At 36.9% G+C, this 18,304-nt stretch overlaps 3 protein-coding genes across 5 annotated transcripts; 1 reads left to right on the top strand and 2 right to left on the bottom strand.

The window, feature by feature from the left end:
* Positions 1–236: 236 nt before the first annotated feature.
* Positions 237–10,276, bottom strand: LOC119548627. 3 transcript variants are annotated; one of them, XM_037856005.1, is made up of 8 exons: positions 10,200–10,276; positions 6,312–6,868; positions 3,340–3,706; positions 2,128–2,531; positions 1,930–2,051; positions 1,611–1,726; positions 1,420–1,537; positions 237–1,364 (listed from the first exon to the last, which is right to left on the bottom strand). In XM_037856005.1, exons 2-8 carry the CDS (start codon positions 6,616–6,618, stop codon positions 894–896), a joined length of 1,905 nt encoding a protein of 634 aa, XP_037711933.1. In that variant the 5' UTR covers positions 6,619–6,868; positions 10,200–10,276; the 3' UTR covers positions 237–893. The 3 variants fall into 3 exon arrangements, with proteins under 3 accessions (XP_037711933.1, XP_037711934.1, XP_037711935.1); XM_037856006.1 differs by lacking the exon at positions 10,200–10,276 and adding an exon at positions 10,095–10,113; XM_037856007.1 differs by lacking the exon at positions 10,200–10,276 and adding an exon at positions 7,591–7,640.
* LOC119548628 lies at positions 4,654–6,152 on the top strand. Its single transcript, XM_037856008.1, is given in 4 exon segments — positions 4,654–4,985; positions 5,198–5,655; positions 5,658–5,800; positions 5,964–6,152. Coding segments are annotated over 4 exon segments (1,122 nt in total).
* A 5,088-nt stretch (positions 10,277–15,364) lies between the features above and the next one.
* On the bottom strand, positions 15,365–16,465 carry LOC119547144. The gene has a single exon (XM_037853858.1). It carries the CDS (start codon positions 16,430–16,432, stop codon positions 16,094–16,096), a length of 339 nt encoding a protein of 112 aa, XP_037709786.1. The 5' UTR covers positions 16,433–16,465; the 3' UTR covers positions 15,365–16,093.
* Between the last annotated feature and the right edge of the window lie 1,839 nt (positions 16,466–18,304).

Here is an 18,304-nt window from a genome sequence, read left to right as displayed (position 1 = left end):
TACATTAAATATCAATACCGTTAAATTAAAAAATACAATATTTGTTCGTAATATACTCGTATTTATAGATATATCTTGCCTCGCTCCCGTCCTCTGCCAATGCCCTCCAGGGAATTTTCTCCGAGTGAATTTCGAACGCTCGAGGTTCGATTCGCCGATTTAGCCGATATGTTTTCGCTATGCTCCCTCACATGGATAGACTCAAAAAAGCATAAACACTGATGAGCGCTAATTGAATTTGCATAGTATACGTATATGTTTATATTTTCTTGAAATTTTGCTTCTAATTCGAATATTACGGGAATGCTTTACTCGTTTACTCGTTACTCTTTGAATATTTGTAGTAATTTGTTTGGCTGCAATTTCTCGCTAAGTCTACAAGCTTTGTCTAAATCGCTGATAATTTCTTTAGGATTAGATTTTATATATTTGCTGCTGTCGCTGCTGCTGCTCTTGATGTTGAATTTGTAGTATACTTCGTTTCACCGCCTCGTTCAATGCTAAACTTAAAATATACACGAAGATCTAAGAACTAAACTAGAGAAATGCTTTAAAAAATTAGCCCAGAACTATACAAAAACGCTTTAAGCGCCTCGCCTCCCTTTCCAATCCTTGCTTTAACCCAGATCAATTGCAAAAAAATTTAATTCACATCGTTACTTAATTGCAAAAATAAAATAAGCGACAAAAAATAAATTTTAAAAGGTTTGAAATGTTACTAACTATTGTCAGACTGATTAATATGCAAAAGAAAATGAATTGAACTTTATAGAAATCAAAACAGAATAAGGGTTAATTAAAACAATTGCAAAGAAGTGCCGCCTATGTTATTTTCGCATTTACATTCGCGATATATGTTTTGACGTAAACCCAGCTTTCAAGATCCCCACTCTCTACTTGGGCAACTCGTAGATCTGGACGGGCAGCGCCTTGGGCGTGATAATCTCATCCTCGAAGTCCTCGTCGTCCCCGTGGATGGCGTAGTCCCCTCCATTGTGCTCCCCCTCGAACTCATTGGGCACGATCTCCACATCGCTGGGTCGCGAGGTGCTCCGTGATCCTCCGCCGGAATCGCTGCCGTGCCGATTGGATCTCGTCTTGGTCGACTTGGTCACAAAGTCGCGCAGCATGTGCGAGTACAGGATGTCGTCCAGGTAGTACATGGTGCCCAAGTTGTATACGAACACCTCACTCTCGGTAATCTGAGCATTATTAACGCTGGTATAGTTGCTGCCCGGATTCCGAGTGATCTTTATATGGCCACCTCCGATTGTCTCGAAAACTTCATTATCGCGCAGATCACGGTTGTACAGACGGCCTTTAACGAAGTGGTTCAGCAACATTTTTACGCCGCGTTGTGAGGCCTAACGTATAGGATTTGTTATATATTTCATTTTTAAAAATATATTTAATACTCACCATAACCTCATCTGATAGCTTGTCGAATCCTAGCTTTTCAAAGGCCCGATCCTCTGGCACAAAGAACGTGTAGTTGGCTCCCGAAATGTGGGGAGCAATCTCGGCACTGTTTAGGTATCTTTGGGGGAAGGTTACAATTTTATTTTTTACCTAAAGAGACTTTTATTATTTTTAAATTATTAAATCCTAACCTGGTAATCTGAGTAAAGCGCGGATCTCTCTCCAAAGCCAAGAATGAATGAGACAGAAACTGCGCTCCAAACCAAGGGAATGCCAGCAATGGAGGTGTCTCCTTATCTTTGTGCATCTAGGGTGATATAAACATTTAAATAATATATTTATATATACTACAATATGTTATTATATAGGGTGTCATAAACATTTAAATAATATATTTATATATATTATAATATAATATAATATATTATAGTATTAGCTTTGAGTATTCTTTGTTGAATTTTCCCCCTATGAACATCCTTCTTTACCCAGGATTAGGCATAATCAGCTTACCTGATGCAACTTGGAGACCACAGCTTCGGTGACGAAGAGCACCTCGGAGATAATGAACACCTGGTTGCCATTGGAGAGGTTGTAGTCGGACATGATGCTCACATTGTTCACCGTGGGGGTGGCTATCGAAGAAGGGGAAGGGCCACATACCGTTCTAATAAATTCAATTTGGGAATGTAATTTATGGTAGCCACTTACGTTGCCCGTGGAAGACGACATCCTCGCCACCCATGGTGGTCACGACGACTTCGTCCATATTCCGCACATCGGACAGCCGCAGGGGTCGCTGCATGGGCAGAAAGTGGTTCCTAAGCACCGACTCGGTGAACTCGGGCACGGAGAAGGGGTAGAATCCCCAGTCGATGGGATGCCAGCGCTGGAAGGCGTTGTCTGAGGGAATCAGCACCGTATACGCATTGTCGTCCATGATCCGGGTCAGATTGCTCTTGGAGAGGAAGTGCTGGAACACCTTGGTGCCCGTCTTCATGTTGGCCAAAAAGGACATTAGCGGACTGGCCTTCGACTCCTTGATAACAGGCTCCACCTTTGCATGAGCATTCGTAATGTTCGGCTGTTCCAACGGTTGGGGGTCGTTGTAGCGGCTATATAATGCACAGGGAAAATATTATTAAATATCAAATTATATTTTTCTGTTTTAAAAATGAATATATTTGATAGTTTCTGCATGTTAACATTTTTTAATCATCTTTGTTATTCACTCTGTAAAGCGATATGTTGGCATTAAGTTTTTCTAAAGTGAAAAGCTCATCGACTAATTTGTTTTTCTGTGTGAAATGAAATGAATATGCATTAGATGATTATGAGGATGTGGTGGTTCTAGGTCCACAGATTGAGATTGAGTTTCGCTCGAAGGCCTTGGTCCGAATTGCGGAAGAGGAAAGTTGCAGAGTGTGTGTGCAAAAAGTTGGACCAGCAAAAACTTTGTTTGCCGCCTGATAAATTTCGCATGAGTGCATTTTGACCGCAAACAAACTAGGACTAGGAACTTAGCAGGAGTCCTCTACAGTGGTTTAGGATAAAAAAATGGATACAAATTGCACAAGTATTAAATATTAACATGAACTTATTGTTCCGATAGATTTTAAAATAAATATTTTTTAATGTATAGTTTTATAAGCTTTAAAATAAAATAATATTTAAAAATAATATTTTTATTTTCGTAAAATATAATATCATTCTTTCGTTATTTCCAACAAATTGTAATGGATGCATGCTATTAAACCCTGTAAAATAACGCCCATGAAATTAAAAAAAACAATTACCAAAAAAATGTAAGTTTTCTAGACTTGGGCGTTATTTCACTGGGCGTTATTGCACGCACCAAATTACAACATTTATGGCGTCATTTAGACCCACTGTGTGGGAATGGTGCGCGGTGGCCATACTCACTTGTTCGTTTCCTGGATATTTCGCTTGGAGTAGGGCGACTTCCTATCGCCCAAATAACCATCAATTGCAATGGCCATCAGGTTCTCATTGATACGCAGCTTGTGGAGTATTTGCTGGCCATTGAGTAGCCAAACATTGTTGTGGGATTTTTCCAATTTACGGAAAACGATTTTGTGGCCGTTCCCATTGCCGAAGGACTCCTCCTCCTCCTTGCTGTTTCCGTTCCCATTCCCATTGCCATTGGACACGGCGCTGTAGCTGTCGAAGATTTTCCCGGGCACCACATGCTCCAACATGAACTCCTTTAGCCGCGGCTTCTCAATGCTCCGGACATCGATTTTGGGCACAATCAGTGTGTAGGGCAGGTCTGCCGGAATGCAAAGGAGACGGAGAACCAGTTACCACGGGAATTGCTCACTTAAAAATGTAAACTGTTTTCGTTTCATTTACGGCTAAGTGCTGCGCTCAGCACACCTGAATCCCCAACCTGTCCGCATGCTAATCAAGTAATTAACTTTGGCTCCCGCCGAGGGGTACATCTTTTTTTGAGGGCGTGTAGTCTACGAAAATGCGTGGCTTTAATTAACTTGTATTATTATGGCACACGCGTCTTGGGCTCTTATTTCGGAAGGTGTGCCAGAAGCAATTTTCAATGATTCCTAATTACTTTATGTCTTTTTTATAATGTTGATAAGTTGGTTTTCATTTATAAAAGCCTTTTAGAGTGTAATGTTCATTAGTTTTGTTCAATTGTTTTCATTACATTTTTCATTACATCTCTACTTTTATTTAATAATTTTGAAATTTATAGTTATTTTAAAGTGGTAATTAACTTTAAATTTATGACTGTTTTCTTTTTTCGCTTATTGGCAATTGGTTGTAACATTCCTTGTCAAACCAGGGGCATTGATATCCCTTTTTTGTTCACTCTGCAGTAAAAATGTATTTATTCCCTTGTAACTACATTATGAAACAAATGTAATTCATTTCACCATTATTAAACAAAAAGTATACGGTTTATCATTGAAAAATAATAATGAGTTTCATATTTCAGAAATTTAGTTTGGTATAGCAAACTAAGTTTGGTGTAGCAAACTTGCAATCCTCAATTGTTGAAATACATTTCCTAAAAATGTATGTATCCTTTTAGTTTCCATATCCCCACCCAACGGTAATGGGTAAATTGACTATTTTTTGTTTATGATCAACATTTGGACAGCTGAACGAAGTCATTTGTCAACGTCACACATTTCCATTTCCCCATTTTCGGAGTTTTCTGACTGTCTCGAGCTGTTTGGGGGAGTCAGTTGCGCCATGTCCTGTCTAACGAGCTTTCTGCAGCTGCTGCAAGTGCTGACAGCGCTTTCGGGTTGCAACATCTACAGATATGTCGAAGGCAGGCGGGTATTCAGACTGAACCAAAAGATTAATTTTCTGGTGGAGGCGATGCACAGATTCTGGCTGCGACCCTGGCTGCTGTTGATATTTTTGATGCACGTAATCTACTGGGGATTGGAGTTCCTCCGCGGACTAACGGATCCTAATTCTGGCAGCGAAAGACCCCTGAATATTATCTTCAAAATGGGATTGACAGTCGCCAAGAATCAAAATTTTTTCATCAGCATGGGGTTTGCTTTTCTTTACAGGTACGGTGTTATTTATTATTGTTTTTAAAGTACTTAATTATTATGATTTTATAATCATTTACTAAAGTGCTCAAAAGATTGCAATGATACATATTAAGAACTGGATCAAAAAGTTTAGTTGCATACTCTTAGGCACCTTTATAAATGATTTCAAAAACTCTTGCTAGCACCCTTTATTCTAATTCATAGTTATCAGATCACCCTAATAACAGGTATCATCGGAAACTGATGCAAAAGATGTTAAATGGATTCGTGGGGATATATCATAGCTACGAGAGTATCTGTGGTCGGGAACTCCGTATAAACTGGTGGCTTTTTGGTCTCGAAGCGTACAGATCAGTGGTCGCTTCGGCGGCACCTCTCAGTGCGAATTCTTCTATGCTGGTTTCGGGCTTAGGACCAAATATAGACATATTTCTAAGACAATCTGGAATACTCTTCGTATGCATTTAGCCTCTTTTGTTATCCCTGGCTGTCTATTTGGACATTTTGATCCTATATGCCTGCTATGACATCCAGGAGCATTCTAAGCGAAGGAAATCATTCCAACTTTACGAATTTTACAGACAACTCATTAAACTAAGGCTTAACTTTGACTTGTTGGCCAGGTCCTTTGTGTGGACGGCTTTATTGGAGAATTTATTACTCTTCATATCAAGCTTTCACTTGATTCACAGCAATCAGTCGAGGACCTTGTGAAGAGTCTGTTAGCCATATTTATATTTCCGATCGCCCTTCTCCATATTAATGTGGCTATCAACTCCGCCGAAGAAAAATTCGGTCATTTTAGGGCCAACTTCAGGCCATACAGAAAGGTAAGCAAGATATCATCTCGTTATTATAAAAAACATCTTAAAACTCATTTTAAAATGCTTTATATTCCTAAACTGTTCTAATAATAATTATATTTTAATTGTTTCAATAGAGCTACTAAAACTTCTTTAACATTTTATTTTATATTGTTTACTACTTCTTTAGACACAATTGCTATGGCATTACAGGCACGTAATGAAGGCGACTCTAGATAGAAATGACATCAACGTGTTTCGCCTGGATCGGGGACTTATTTTGGGAATTCTAAGATAGGGATGGGTATTCGCCATGTTTACGAATGGTTTGTTGCTTAATAGCACCGCCAGTCTTAAACACTTTGAGACTGTTAATTAACTATATTTTATAAATTCCTTGTAAGCAATAAATAAGATAGTCTTTTTGGTATTGCCTATCATAAAGCTATGCTATAATTTATATAACTGAATAGTCATAGCCCAAGAAAATACTGCGCAGTTCTTCTTAAGCCTCATTTATTTTTCCCGAAGCACTCACCTGATTTTGGCTTGTAGCCGTACAACTCGAGGACGGGAAAGCCATCGTCGATGAACCGGTAGACCTGCTGCCACTTTTCGTCTTCCTGGTTAACTCGCTTCAGGATGGCCAAATCGGGGAGCACTTTGCCCTCAATCAACTTGGCATTCTTCAGGCTGGCATCGATTCCGGTTGTCATCGTGGATGTTGTTGCTGCTGCGGCCGTTGCTGTTGTTGCCGCATCTGTGACAGCAGCAACATCGGCAATCTGCAGCAGCGACAGCAACACGAGTGTTGCCACCGGCACTTGCAACATTTTGCGCGACATTCAAGACTCGGTTTCTGTTTTATTATATTTTATTTTATTTGTATTTCCCTGTTCTTGTTCGTTAGCAAACTGTGAAATTATTTTTAATTGCTAGCACTTTGGGAGAGTTTTCGTTTGTTGTTTGTTACTTTGAGTTGTTGCCACTTGCTCTACAGTTTTTTGATAGTTTTACGGTACCACGAGTTTATTCATTTTTTGTTGTTTGCTAACTTGTTTTCGGTCGAGAGGAGCTTTACATAATTGTCAAGTGCTGGAAGAAGAAGGGGTGGGTTTGATTAGTTTGCAAACTTTTTAACTTATTGAAATTCCAGGCGTCGCCTATGCGACTTAATGCGGGTATTCAAGTGTTTTGTATGCAAATCGCATCGCGTTTTTCGCCTCTCTATAAATATGCGGCTATAAATATATATATATAGATGAAATAAGAATAGTTTGCCTGAGTTCATCACGCTGCGATTTGCATTCGGTGATTGCGAATGCAGTCTGGGGAAAACCCGAAAAGGGCGGCACTTTTGCGATGAGATGCCAGCCAGATGGGAATCAGGAATTGTTGAATTTGCACACTCCTAGTCGTGATGGGCCCTCTCGAATTTTATTCTCATTTTGCATACGAATCGTGGCCGTTTAATAAACCATAATGTCCGACAATTTGTTTATTTGCTGACCTCTGCGCTCAAATCTGATCGCATACAAGGCTGTTCACTCAGCGGCATGTCCACACACAAACACTATGTGAAGAAAGTAAATTAATTTCAATTAAAGTTGACAAAACTAGACGGCGAATTACGGCGTAAATAAACCCAGAGCAAAAGAACTGCGACAAACACCAATGGGATCGAGTAAAAGAAAAACTCCCAATCAAAATCAATTTTCCACGGAGCCCGGAAGTTTGGGTTCAATTCAAAAACTTTTAAATGTGAGTTGTTTCTGAATGAATGGTTTTCTTTTATTTTTTTTGCTTAAGCCTAGCACCTTTGGCGCGCATTTGCGAACTGAACCGCACCGATTCCCGATTCAAACTATACTGTAAGCCCCTGGGGTGGTCAAATCGACCGACTGGAAGACCGGAGCAAAAGCCTGAGACAACAGACAAGTCGGGCGAGAAGCAGAGGAAAACGGGCTCAACGGATGCCCGGTGGGAAATGGGATGACGGTGCCTTGGCTGCCTTTTGAGGCCCCAGAGGAAACCAGTTTGCCCCAAATCGGGCTGAAAACTGTGAAGGATACAATAAACTATTTATACCATTAATAAAGTGGCGAACATGTTTGACACAAAAACATTATGAGTTTTAAGGATGTATGCTTCTGGCCAAAAAGATACTTTTATTCAAGAACATCTAAAACATCTTCTTAATAGAATTTTTAAAAATCATATTTAAGGAAACATTAATTTTAAACATTTGCTTTTGAAACAAAGCTGCACCAACCGAACAAAATATTATGCAAATGGTTATGTATCGATCCAATGTAAAAGTTTTCCCAGGCCAAAACGATGAAAACAATTTTCTTCTTATTTAAATTCCCTGTGCATTTGCCACCGGGCATTTATCACTTATCACAAACGCTCATTATTCATGATTATGCTTTGGCTTTTGTGCAAAATTGTGCAACTACCGCCGCAGTCCCGGCTCACATTGACTACTAGCTGTCAGGTCTGTCAGAGGTTCCCCATTATTGCGGAACCCGCCTCCATTCCCAGTTCCCCGTTCTCGAAAACCAATACCATTCCCTTTATAACTTCTACAGAGAATGAAATAATATATATCAGATTAAAATCATATGATCTTTTGGATTAAAAATAATATTAATTGTATCCAAAAGCATGTTATTACTAAGATTTAAAACCCTTATATGTTAAAAACATTGCATACTTTTTGGAGTTGAACCTATAAGATTATGGGGTCAAACTAAAAAACCTTCTGTAACTTTCTTGATTATAAATATCAAAAGAACATACAAATTAACGTAGGGATGCATAATATTTTCCAATTATTTTTCCCAGTGTGGTCCCCAGTCTGGAGACTGGCAGCAATTGCTGTGATTGTGCTGACGAGGTTTTGTGGCCGAGCTTTAGCATCAGCCGACTGACTGCTGCACTATATAAATGTTGTCTTGCCTTGTTACAACTTTGTATTTTTGGCTTCTTTTCGAACCGCTTTTGTGTGTGCCAGTGCTTGTGCGGTTTTTAATGAGAGTCTCGTGCAGGTCTTTTCCATTGTTGGAGACCGACTCTGCCGGTCGACGCAATTGTAATTGATATTATTGTCAACCGGAGGGTTTATTTATACTTTAAGTCGGCTTTTAATAAGCGGAATTAAAGATGCATTTTGTATGCGAAGGGAGCACTGCGGTTTCATCTTCATTAAAATTCAGATGTTTATTGGACGCTTTTTGGCCTGCTTTTATGAATATGCGTTTCTTAATGGTTTAAGAAAAAGTAAGAGTGAGTTTTACAGAAAATTACTAAGTATTTATTCATATCGTTAAAAATAAACTGTGATTTCTGCTTTATAAATTAAAATCTCTATAATTTTATATTTAATGATTACTGAAAATATACCCTTAATGCTTTTTAGAGTAGGTACTTAAATCGGCGTTGACAAATTCTTAAATTTATTGCACACTCAATCTGTTTGAGGAAATGCCCCGACTATGACATTAAATGTCGAACATTTCCCAGTGCTCAACTGCCGGACTGAACTTTCAATCAAATTGGATGAACTATTAAAAAAAGTACCCACTTAAAGGTGAATTTAAACGACTTGTAATTGGCATCTTTGGGATAGTTTCCGGATACTCTCTTCGCCTTTAACACGAGCTTTCTTTGGCTCGCATTTTAATTACTTTTCCACGTAAAGCTTGCCAACTTTGCTCGTCCTTTTTTGCACGTTACATTCTCGTATGATTAAAAAATTCTTGGGAAACAATTTTCATAGTTTTTAACCGGAGAAAAGCCGGTAAATCTCGCCAGGCACGCACACACACTTGTTATAAGGGGAAGCGGAAATGGAAATGGAAAGGACAAAGGACAATGGGGGCTGGGGGTGGGCGAACTCCATAGTCGAATTTGTGTATACGAAAGCAGGAAGGTTGTGAATAGTGGTCTGTAGTAGTGATAGTGACAGTGATAGTAGTAGTAGTACTACACAATACTACAGTGACCAAGAGCAACAAAACAGCAGCAGCAGCAGCAGCAGCAGGAACAGCAGCAGCCACAATAAACAGTGCCGCAGAGTCCAGAGTGCAAACCAATTGAAATTAATTTGCATAATATAAATCTGGACATTCAGCAATAGAATGGAACCGAATCCACTCTTATCCCCCATCCACATTCCCCTCGATGCACAGGCCGCTAATTCTGGGATTATTCACAGTTTATTGCACTTAGTTTTCTTGCACAAAAGTTCTGGCTCGCCCGTCAGTTTTCCATCACTTTTCCGTAGTTTTCCACAGTTTTCTCTGTATTTTCTATTCACATTTTCATTGAACACTTGGGTTTAATTGGATTGCTTGGGGTTCATAGAGGCTTGTTTAATTTTTCGTTGCAGTTTTTGACTGATACTGGTTTCACTGGACATTACTTTTCCGCTCTACGCAGCTCGCGCGTTGCTCTTTTGGCAAATGTTCCGTCTGTTGTGCCGGAAAATTGACGACAAATTGAGAGCTTTCGCTTTGGTTGCGTCGCTTGTAGGTGCTTTTGGGCTCCTTGGTTATAGGGTTGCCAAGTATTTTATAGATTTTCCAAGATTCGATTTAACTGTGCAAGCATATTTATTATCCGTTAAATAAACTGTTAAAAATTAAATTAAATTTTTTTGAGTATTTTAAGGTTTTTCATATCTATTATTTACTTAAACAAGCAACTTGGATAAGTAAATGCTAGCCAAGACAAATTGTTTAAATAAGTTTTTCCGACATAAGCTTACGAAAATAAAGTTTATGAATAAAGCTTATTTTCACAGTTGGGACGCAAACCCAGTAGAATGTTTTCGGATATTACGTATACGAAGTGTAAACAAAATACATTGACTGTAAAGTAAATGCATGGAACAACCGTTCAAACACAACGAAAATAATCAAATATTATTTCATAAATTTTGTCATTAATATAAATAAAAATTTTGTAATAAGAAATATGTCAGTTTAGTTTAAAATCATTGAAATATTAGAAGAAAATGGTTTAAATAATTATAATAAACATTTGAATAAGCCCTTACACATAGACTTAATGCTACCAATTATTTTGTAAGACTTAAACAAAATGTAGAGACCCTAATTATATGTATAGGTGATTTTTCCAGGTGACTTTAAATTCCTAAATATTATGTGCACCTTTTATAGGTGGGTACTTGTATATATTAAATACATTCTAATAATCTTTTATTACTGACTATATTGTTTTATTGAATACAAAATCAAATAGGGGTATAAATTAATTCTCAAAAATTTGTCTGCTCATCTTATAATCAATTAAATTTATCACCAATATTTCAGTCCATTCTTTTCCCAACCTATTCTTAATAACAAATTAATCAAGCACAGGCAGAATAACAAGGAATCAACACATTGAACAGCTCTTGGGTGGCAATTATTAACACATTAACAGCTCTCTACTTGGGAAATGTATTTGCACAATTCATAATTATAATGCGCAGCCATCACTGGTGGGCGACATGTGACAATAAAAACAATCCATAAAATATGTGCCAGCAATTTGTTTGTTTTCCGTAAGAATAAAAACAATGAATAAGTAATACGAAAAAAAAATCCGCACGGCGCCCATTAAAACAACCGTATTAAATGTCAAATTAATTTTCATGCCATTAAATGCAGTAGGTGCCACCGAAAGCAAATATAAACAAAGCACATAAATAAAACAATCAAACGCAAGGACGTCCAATCAATGCGACCGATTCAAGGTTTTTTCAAACAAATCGAGAGTGAACTAAAAATGGAGAAAAACAGTGTAGAAATGAAAGCAAAATACGGACCGAAAAAAAATGTGCATAAATATGCCGCAGAGCTTAGGCAGCCAGTGGCTTAAAGTCTTAGGAATCGTCTGAGGGGCGAACACATGGCCAACGAATAAATATGGCTATACCATTTAGCCAGACGAGAGTTTCCACTTCGGCCGAGAATCTTTCGCCTTTATTTGGCAACATGTATTTACATAGATTTACATTGAAAACACTTTAAATGCCTGGCCATCAACGCCGTGCTGCGTAGTGATCCTGGGGCCCAGGACTCGGGCCCAATTGTCCTGGCCGAAACATGGTTAAATGACATGAAAGACCGATGCCCCTTGGCCAAAAACAAAAGTGCAACGAGGTTGACCGAACATACACACATACACAGTAAAGCAAACTTTGTGGTTAAAACTAAAGTGGCCTTTTTAGCATTCAACAAATACAAAATGATAGAGAAGAAAAAAACACAAAATAAAAGTACCGAAGAAGGGGGCTTCGAAAAGTGTCCAAAAAGTTGAATGGGGAAGGAATTTTGTGCCCGCTCATCTGCATTTGGCCACAGTTCTCACAGTTTTGGCCTCTTTTTTAATATTTCAACACAATTTCTGCATTGCATGGCAATGGCCATGGCTTTGGCCACCGGGAACAGAATCCGTAGGACTTTGGTCTTCGTGTCGCTCTGCGGTAATTTATGCATGCCGTTTGCCTCCTCTCGACTGTTGGCTTTTGTTGGTTATAAAATAAATAAAAGATGTCACAAAAATGCTTTGACATGCTCGTTACTCTACCGAAAATATCCTAGGCACAATATATACAAATTCACTTGATTTAAAAGCCGCTGCAGGGAAGGGTAAGTACCGCGCACTTGGAATATGCTTTTACTGTCCTTAAAAATAAATTGTTCCATATTTCAAGAATACCAAAAAAGAGGTATAATGTTAAGTCTGCAAATATCATACCACTTTTTTATTCAAGTTCCTTTTTCAAAAGTTAATATAAATCATTTTATAAAAATACTCACCTTAAAATAATTATTATATTATGGGAAACATTACCCTATTTTAAACAGAGCAAAGACAAAAAAAAGGAATAGTAAAAATAAATATGAGTATGAATTAAAAATGTTGTATTTAATATTTAAACTTAATACAAAAACAAATAAAATTCAATACAGAACATAATAAATTACGTGATTTAATTGGAAAATATTTTAAGTCATATAAAAAATATTAGTTTTGATGATAGTCCCTATTTAGTAATTATTTTAAATATTTTTCGACAAAAATCATTTATTTTATATTGAACTGAAACTTAAAATCTTAGAATTTACTATTATTTTTAGGTTAAATATTTTAATATTTAAAATCAATAAGAACCGCAATGGATAAAAGCAAATCAATCAAGATTTAACTTTAGTATTAAATGCTTGGATTTACTTCGCTTTTTTATCAGTGTATATTTGTGATCCTCAGTGAACACTTCCCCACGCTTTGAGTGTCATCCTTTTTGGTATTAACTGAAATTATCACCAGTAGGCCATGTTCCGAGGCCATTTGAGGGGGCCTTACAGTTGGCTTTAGTTCAGGGTGGGAACTAACTCAGAGAGGGTCTTATCACTGAATTGGCAGTTAGACTTAATTGAATATTCAAATGGGTGCCGGCTTGCCAATGGAAGAGCTCATTGGTCCTTCGTTCCGCTTTAATTTAAAGAGAACTTCTATTGTTCTGATTAAAGTAAAGCTTTAGCTCTCTTTAAAAACTATAATCAAAAAATAAATACATTTTTCAATTTAAATTGTGATATTTTTATTAGTGCGGTACCACTTTGTAGTCTTGTCGTAATTAAATTATACAATGTGCATAAAAAAGAATCAGACCGCTTAAGTATGGAAAATTTACATAAATAATTAACATAAAATTGTCATGTATTGTGGGCTTTGTGAGTGTTCGACTGAAAAAGTGCTTTTTAATAGCGTAATCTATGATACATTTTAAACGAACTTTCCATATTAAGTGTTGAATTATGCAATACTTTGGCCAATAGTTCAACTCAGTACTTTAAATTGATGTTGTGCATTAACCAGTTCTTTAGTTTTCTAATTCTTTGATTTATAAACAAACGCTTTAGGGTCAGGCATGGAAATGTTATTTATTTTCTTGTTAGCGACTGCACTTCTTCCATTCTGCTGGCTCGTCCTTGTTGAGTGGCCTAATGAAAAGCGTTCAAGTGAGATTTATTTAAAGAATTTCTAAGACACATTTCCCCAGGCAGTGGCCAAAATGGCACTGGAATCAGATGTCTTGGCTCCCCAGTGCAGCTTAGGATTGTGTTGCAGCCAAACATTTTATTTGCATTTCCACAGTTGTCCTTCACTTGCTTTCTGCAATCGAGTTTCTCATTTGTGTCCTTTTTTCGCCGGCTTGTTCAAACTCTGAATAATGGAGGTTGTGCTCGCTAGTGCAAAATGCTATGATTTAAATATTTAAAAGTGAGAGGAATAAAATGGAAGACAGCTTTTGTTTAAATGCCTTTTATGTGCAATATTGAGCCAGCAGGCAATCGAGCAATAAATCAATGCAAAATAATGCATGTGCATATCGGATATTTTTTGTCTTGCTTTGGCTCAAGGTTGTTTTGCTTTTAAAAGGGACCAACAGCAATATATTCCACTGAAAAACAAAGCTTTTAAGGTAACTTTGATTAAAAGCGTTTTTGCCTTTATGTTCTTGGATTTTGTCATTGCTAAGACAATTTTTAAATATTCTTGAAGGCACTGACAAAAAGATACCCAACTAACAGTCAATTAATTTTATTAATATTTAACTGAATGACATAGTTTTTAGGTATATTTTAAATTTCTTTTGTTCATCTAAAATATTTTTAATATTATTATTATTTTGAATTATTTAAGCAACCAAGCATTATACAGGGGTGGTCAAAAATATTTTCACAAAACAAAAGTTAAATATACTCATAATGTGAACTTACTTCTTGTTAATGGAAAGGTAATTTAAATGCCGTTTGAATAATACAATACATTTCTTAACCCATTCAGTACTTATTGAAAAGGACGAATTTGAGTAAACATCTACTTTTTTAACTTTTTTTCTGGACTTGAAAACTCTGGCGTGGAAAATCGGAAATCCCCTATAATTTCCAGGGTATCTGGCCCCAACTCAAGGTTTTTGCTTGATGCAGAAATAAAGTGTTGCCCGGCAGGTTTCGCCCCAGTCTCCGGTGGTCGGCGACCGGAAATGGCATTAATGCCTAAGCCAGCGCCCTTCGCGCCATTATAATTAAATGCGCTGGCAACGTTCTCCACTTTGCCTGCGTCTCCGTCTGGCTCGCGAAATAGTGCACCCTGCAAATAATTAGCTTGGCTCCGAATCCTGTGAGTAATTAAGGTAAGTCAGCTGTTACCGTCGTCTCGAGTGGTAGCAAAAAAATAAATGGAATGAGCAAAAAGTGTCGTCCATTGTCAACGGAAATTAAAGTTTAATGGGTCGACTTTTCTGTCTTTTTCTATTTTTTTATTTTTTAGAATTTTCAAGTGCAAAATGAGCTTGTCCGGCTGTTTTTCCGCTGACCAAATGTTCGTAACATTTCAAGCTATTAAACTAAAATTTACCAACTTGATGACACACAAGTTGGGGAGAAAAAACTGTTGTGAAAACATGAAAAATTTTGAAATTTTCTGGTAGGTAAGAGGGCGGTGCACCAGTGCCATGTGAAAAGCAATTACAGAAGTGATTTAGAAATATGTACATGTGGAAATATTTAGAGAACCAATTCTAGGGGGAATGTGAAAGTTGGAAACTGTTGGCTTTTATTTGAAAGCGAGAGTATAAGTAATTTTGTGTGTCAAACCCAGGCACAGATGATATCAAAATATATAAATATTCTGCACTTTTATTCACATCTAATAAAAGAAATTTGCTTTACTGTAATACAATTAGCACTATCCATTACTGGACACCTACTAATTAAATTCGAATTACCGTACTTCGTTTAAATAGTTAATTGGTAAGCATTTATTGTATTTGCCATGCTTTGTTAATCTGTTTGATAAATATTGAATTTATTTACACGTCAATGTCATACAAAATGCGTGTTTATTTTGCAGTTAAATGGCTCAAACTGTTGCAAGTAATTCATTGTTGTTCCATTAACTTTTGTTTGCTTATCTCTCTGGCCACTTCAATGGCACAAAGCCCTTTATCGGGGCAACTTTTTTGCTCTCTAGATTACGTTAATTTATGGGTTGTCACGGAATGTCATAAGCACAGTCTAGTCAAGAATGAAACACATGGATTTTCTAGATTTTTTTCTTTACTTTAAACTTATTTTAAAATATGGGTTTTTAATTCGTGGCGCTTAATCAGTAAAGTCGTTTCGTTTTTAGTTAAGCTTCAATTTGTTTGCACAACACAGTTCGATTGCCGCCGTTGATAAATAGAGCAGTATTTTTAGGCGATAGCGTAGGCAGTTAGTCACTATATTTTTTATTTCACCGAACTTTTCGGGACTGCACCTCCAGCCAGATCATAAGGGCGGCAATAGCCAAATATACAGCCACAATTATCACGATCTGCAGGGGACTGGTGGTGAAAACTTGGACCACCAGCATCACGGTTCCAATGAAAAAGACCAGGGAAAGGAAGACGATCATCAGGATGGTGGACCAGTTGCGGAACCAGGCGTGTTTTGCATCCGGCGGTGGTACGTAGACCGGTTTTAGTGGGCTGTACTCCTTCTGGTATTGGGTTTCGTAGCCGCTGGTGAAGTCGACCTCATCGAGGTACTTTCCCGGACTCGAGGGTCCGGCCTTTGTCTCATCCGTGCCCATATTGAAACGCGTTCTTCGCTCGACTAAAGAGCGATTCGCTGGCCTCCGAGTATTTTCACCGATTTTTTCTCTCCCTTTTTATTTTTCTTGATTACCAATCAGTTGGGGTCTGCGTTATTATCGCCACGGCAAAAGGTGTTAATTGAGGCAACAACAAAGCAAACAGAGAACCGTCAAGTGCTGACAATCTTTTTGTGTTGCTTCTGACTCAGATAAGATATCTATATAAGTCTCAGGAAACCCGTCAAAAAAGAGAGAGGCAGAGACCAAGGGTGACAAGAAAATCTTTTAAAATAAGAGATTGCAAAGAGAGATCACTGCCAAAGAACTTTACAAACATATCATCTAAATTCGATTGATTCTGATAAGAAATCATTAGAACATGGTTTGTTTATAAAGTATAGGTTTAAAAATGTCTATCAGTATTATCTTATATTCTTTAAAGGGTTCTTTAATGTTTAATAGATTACGTTTCAGCTCTCTTGAGGCTCTCTTAAGATGTGTCAGTCAGAGCGTATCTGATAATTTTGGTTTGATTTTCAAATACCCTTAAAGAGGGTTCTTCGATATTGGTAATATTATTCAAGGATTTATTTTGTTTTGGCTTTTATAAAATATAATTTATTATTTTTATTATCAACAATACTGGTAGGTACATTTTAAAGTAATGAAATAATATTATCTTATTTTATTTATTTAAATATGCTTACAAGGCAATAACACAGAGCTCTTTTTATTCAAGATTAACTTATATTTTAGGCTTGGTGACTTTTAGTTTTAACTTGACTTAAAATTATGCACGCTGCATGTATATAGAAATTTTTTGTTTCCCAGTGTAGCCTTCTTAATTGAATCGATTTCTTGGAAGACTTTGATATGGACTTGAGTCTTGTAAGATACGTGCTCTTTCCTAATTCTCAGTTTATCCAGAGCCTTGAAGCTGAAAAGATCATAGTGAGTCTAAACATAATGAGGTATATTACAATTTTTTTAAATACTTTAGAAATACAAGTGTGATATGTTGTATATTTTCAAGGGAAGACAAAAATGTTTTGTTGGAAGAAGGCAGTTATAGGAACCTTGAAATGGATCATCATCTTCGAGAAAGTGACGCTGAACAACCCAACATTGAAGTCGGGGTTGTCAATTTAGAAGAACGAAGTCCGTATTCGTTTTTGCAGAACTGTAATTTTATTGGATTATGGATGTGCGTTCTGTACAACTTTTGCATGATTTCGTTAGTTGTAGTTATTTATATTTATAAGCGCTGGAATTAAAAATTGTTTTTGAAACTAACCATATTTGAATTTATTATATTATATTATGATATCTGGCTTAAGTGGGCGAACTTTGCATACATCAAAAGTAAATGGAAGCCGTTTACTGCCCCAAATGTGCTCAAACTTTTCTCCATTTTATTGCCGCCAAACAATTTAAGTTGTTGACAAAGTCATCAGCATGCAGCAGGCAGTGGCTTCAAAGAAAATGCAGCATCAGCAAAAAAAATCAAAAAAACATCCAACAAAGTTGCCTCTGTTGCATTTTTAGTTTCTTTCTTGTGCTTGGACAAAACTTTTATTTGATGCAACTCAGTTTTTTTCTGTGCTCAACAATTACGCAAATCGTTCTGAGTCAATCGCTCTGATTTGGTGTTTATTTTCAAAATCTACTTAGAATGAGAAAACAATAATAAGCTATGTGTTTGCTGAAATATTTTGACTGGATAGCTGACAGTCAAGATAGCAGTTTTTAAAATGGAAAACGAAAAAAGACCAATTCCTAATACATAATTATTTCAATACTTAAAAATTTAAATTTTTTAATGTTTAAAAATTCTGTTTTTCTTTAATAATATTTAATATTAATTTATTT

Source organism: Drosophila subpulchrella, chromosome 2L (genome assembly GCF_014743375.2).
Source record: "Drosophila subpulchrella strain 33 F10 #4 breed RU33 chromosome 2L, RU_Dsub_v1.1 Primary Assembly, whole genome shotgun sequence".
Classification (NCBI taxonomy): Eukaryota; Metazoa; Arthropoda; class Insecta; order Diptera; family Drosophilidae; genus Drosophila; species Drosophila subpulchrella.
The sequence above is the reverse complement of the archived record's forward strand: the minus strand, read 5'-3'. Positions and strand labels throughout refer to the sequence as shown.

Bases quoted from the DNA above. Each gene is read 5' to 3' on its own strand.
- LOC119547144 (XM_037853858.1), bottom strand. From the start codon at position 16,432: ATGGGCACGGATGAGACAAAGGCCGGACCCTCGAGTCCGGGAAAGTAC.
- LOC119548627 (XM_037856005.1), bottom strand. From the start codon at position 6,618: ATGTCGCGCAAAATGTTGCAAGTGCCGGTGGCAACACTCGTGTTGCTG. The intron at 1,538-1,610 runs GTTAGGATTTAA...CTTCCCCCAAAG, and splicing joins CGCTTTACTCAGATTACCAG to ATACCTAAACAGTGCCGAGA. The intron at 1,365-1,419 runs GTGAGTATTAAA...CCTATACGTTAG, and splicing joins AGCTATCAGATGAGGTTATG to GCCTCACAACGCGGCGTAAA.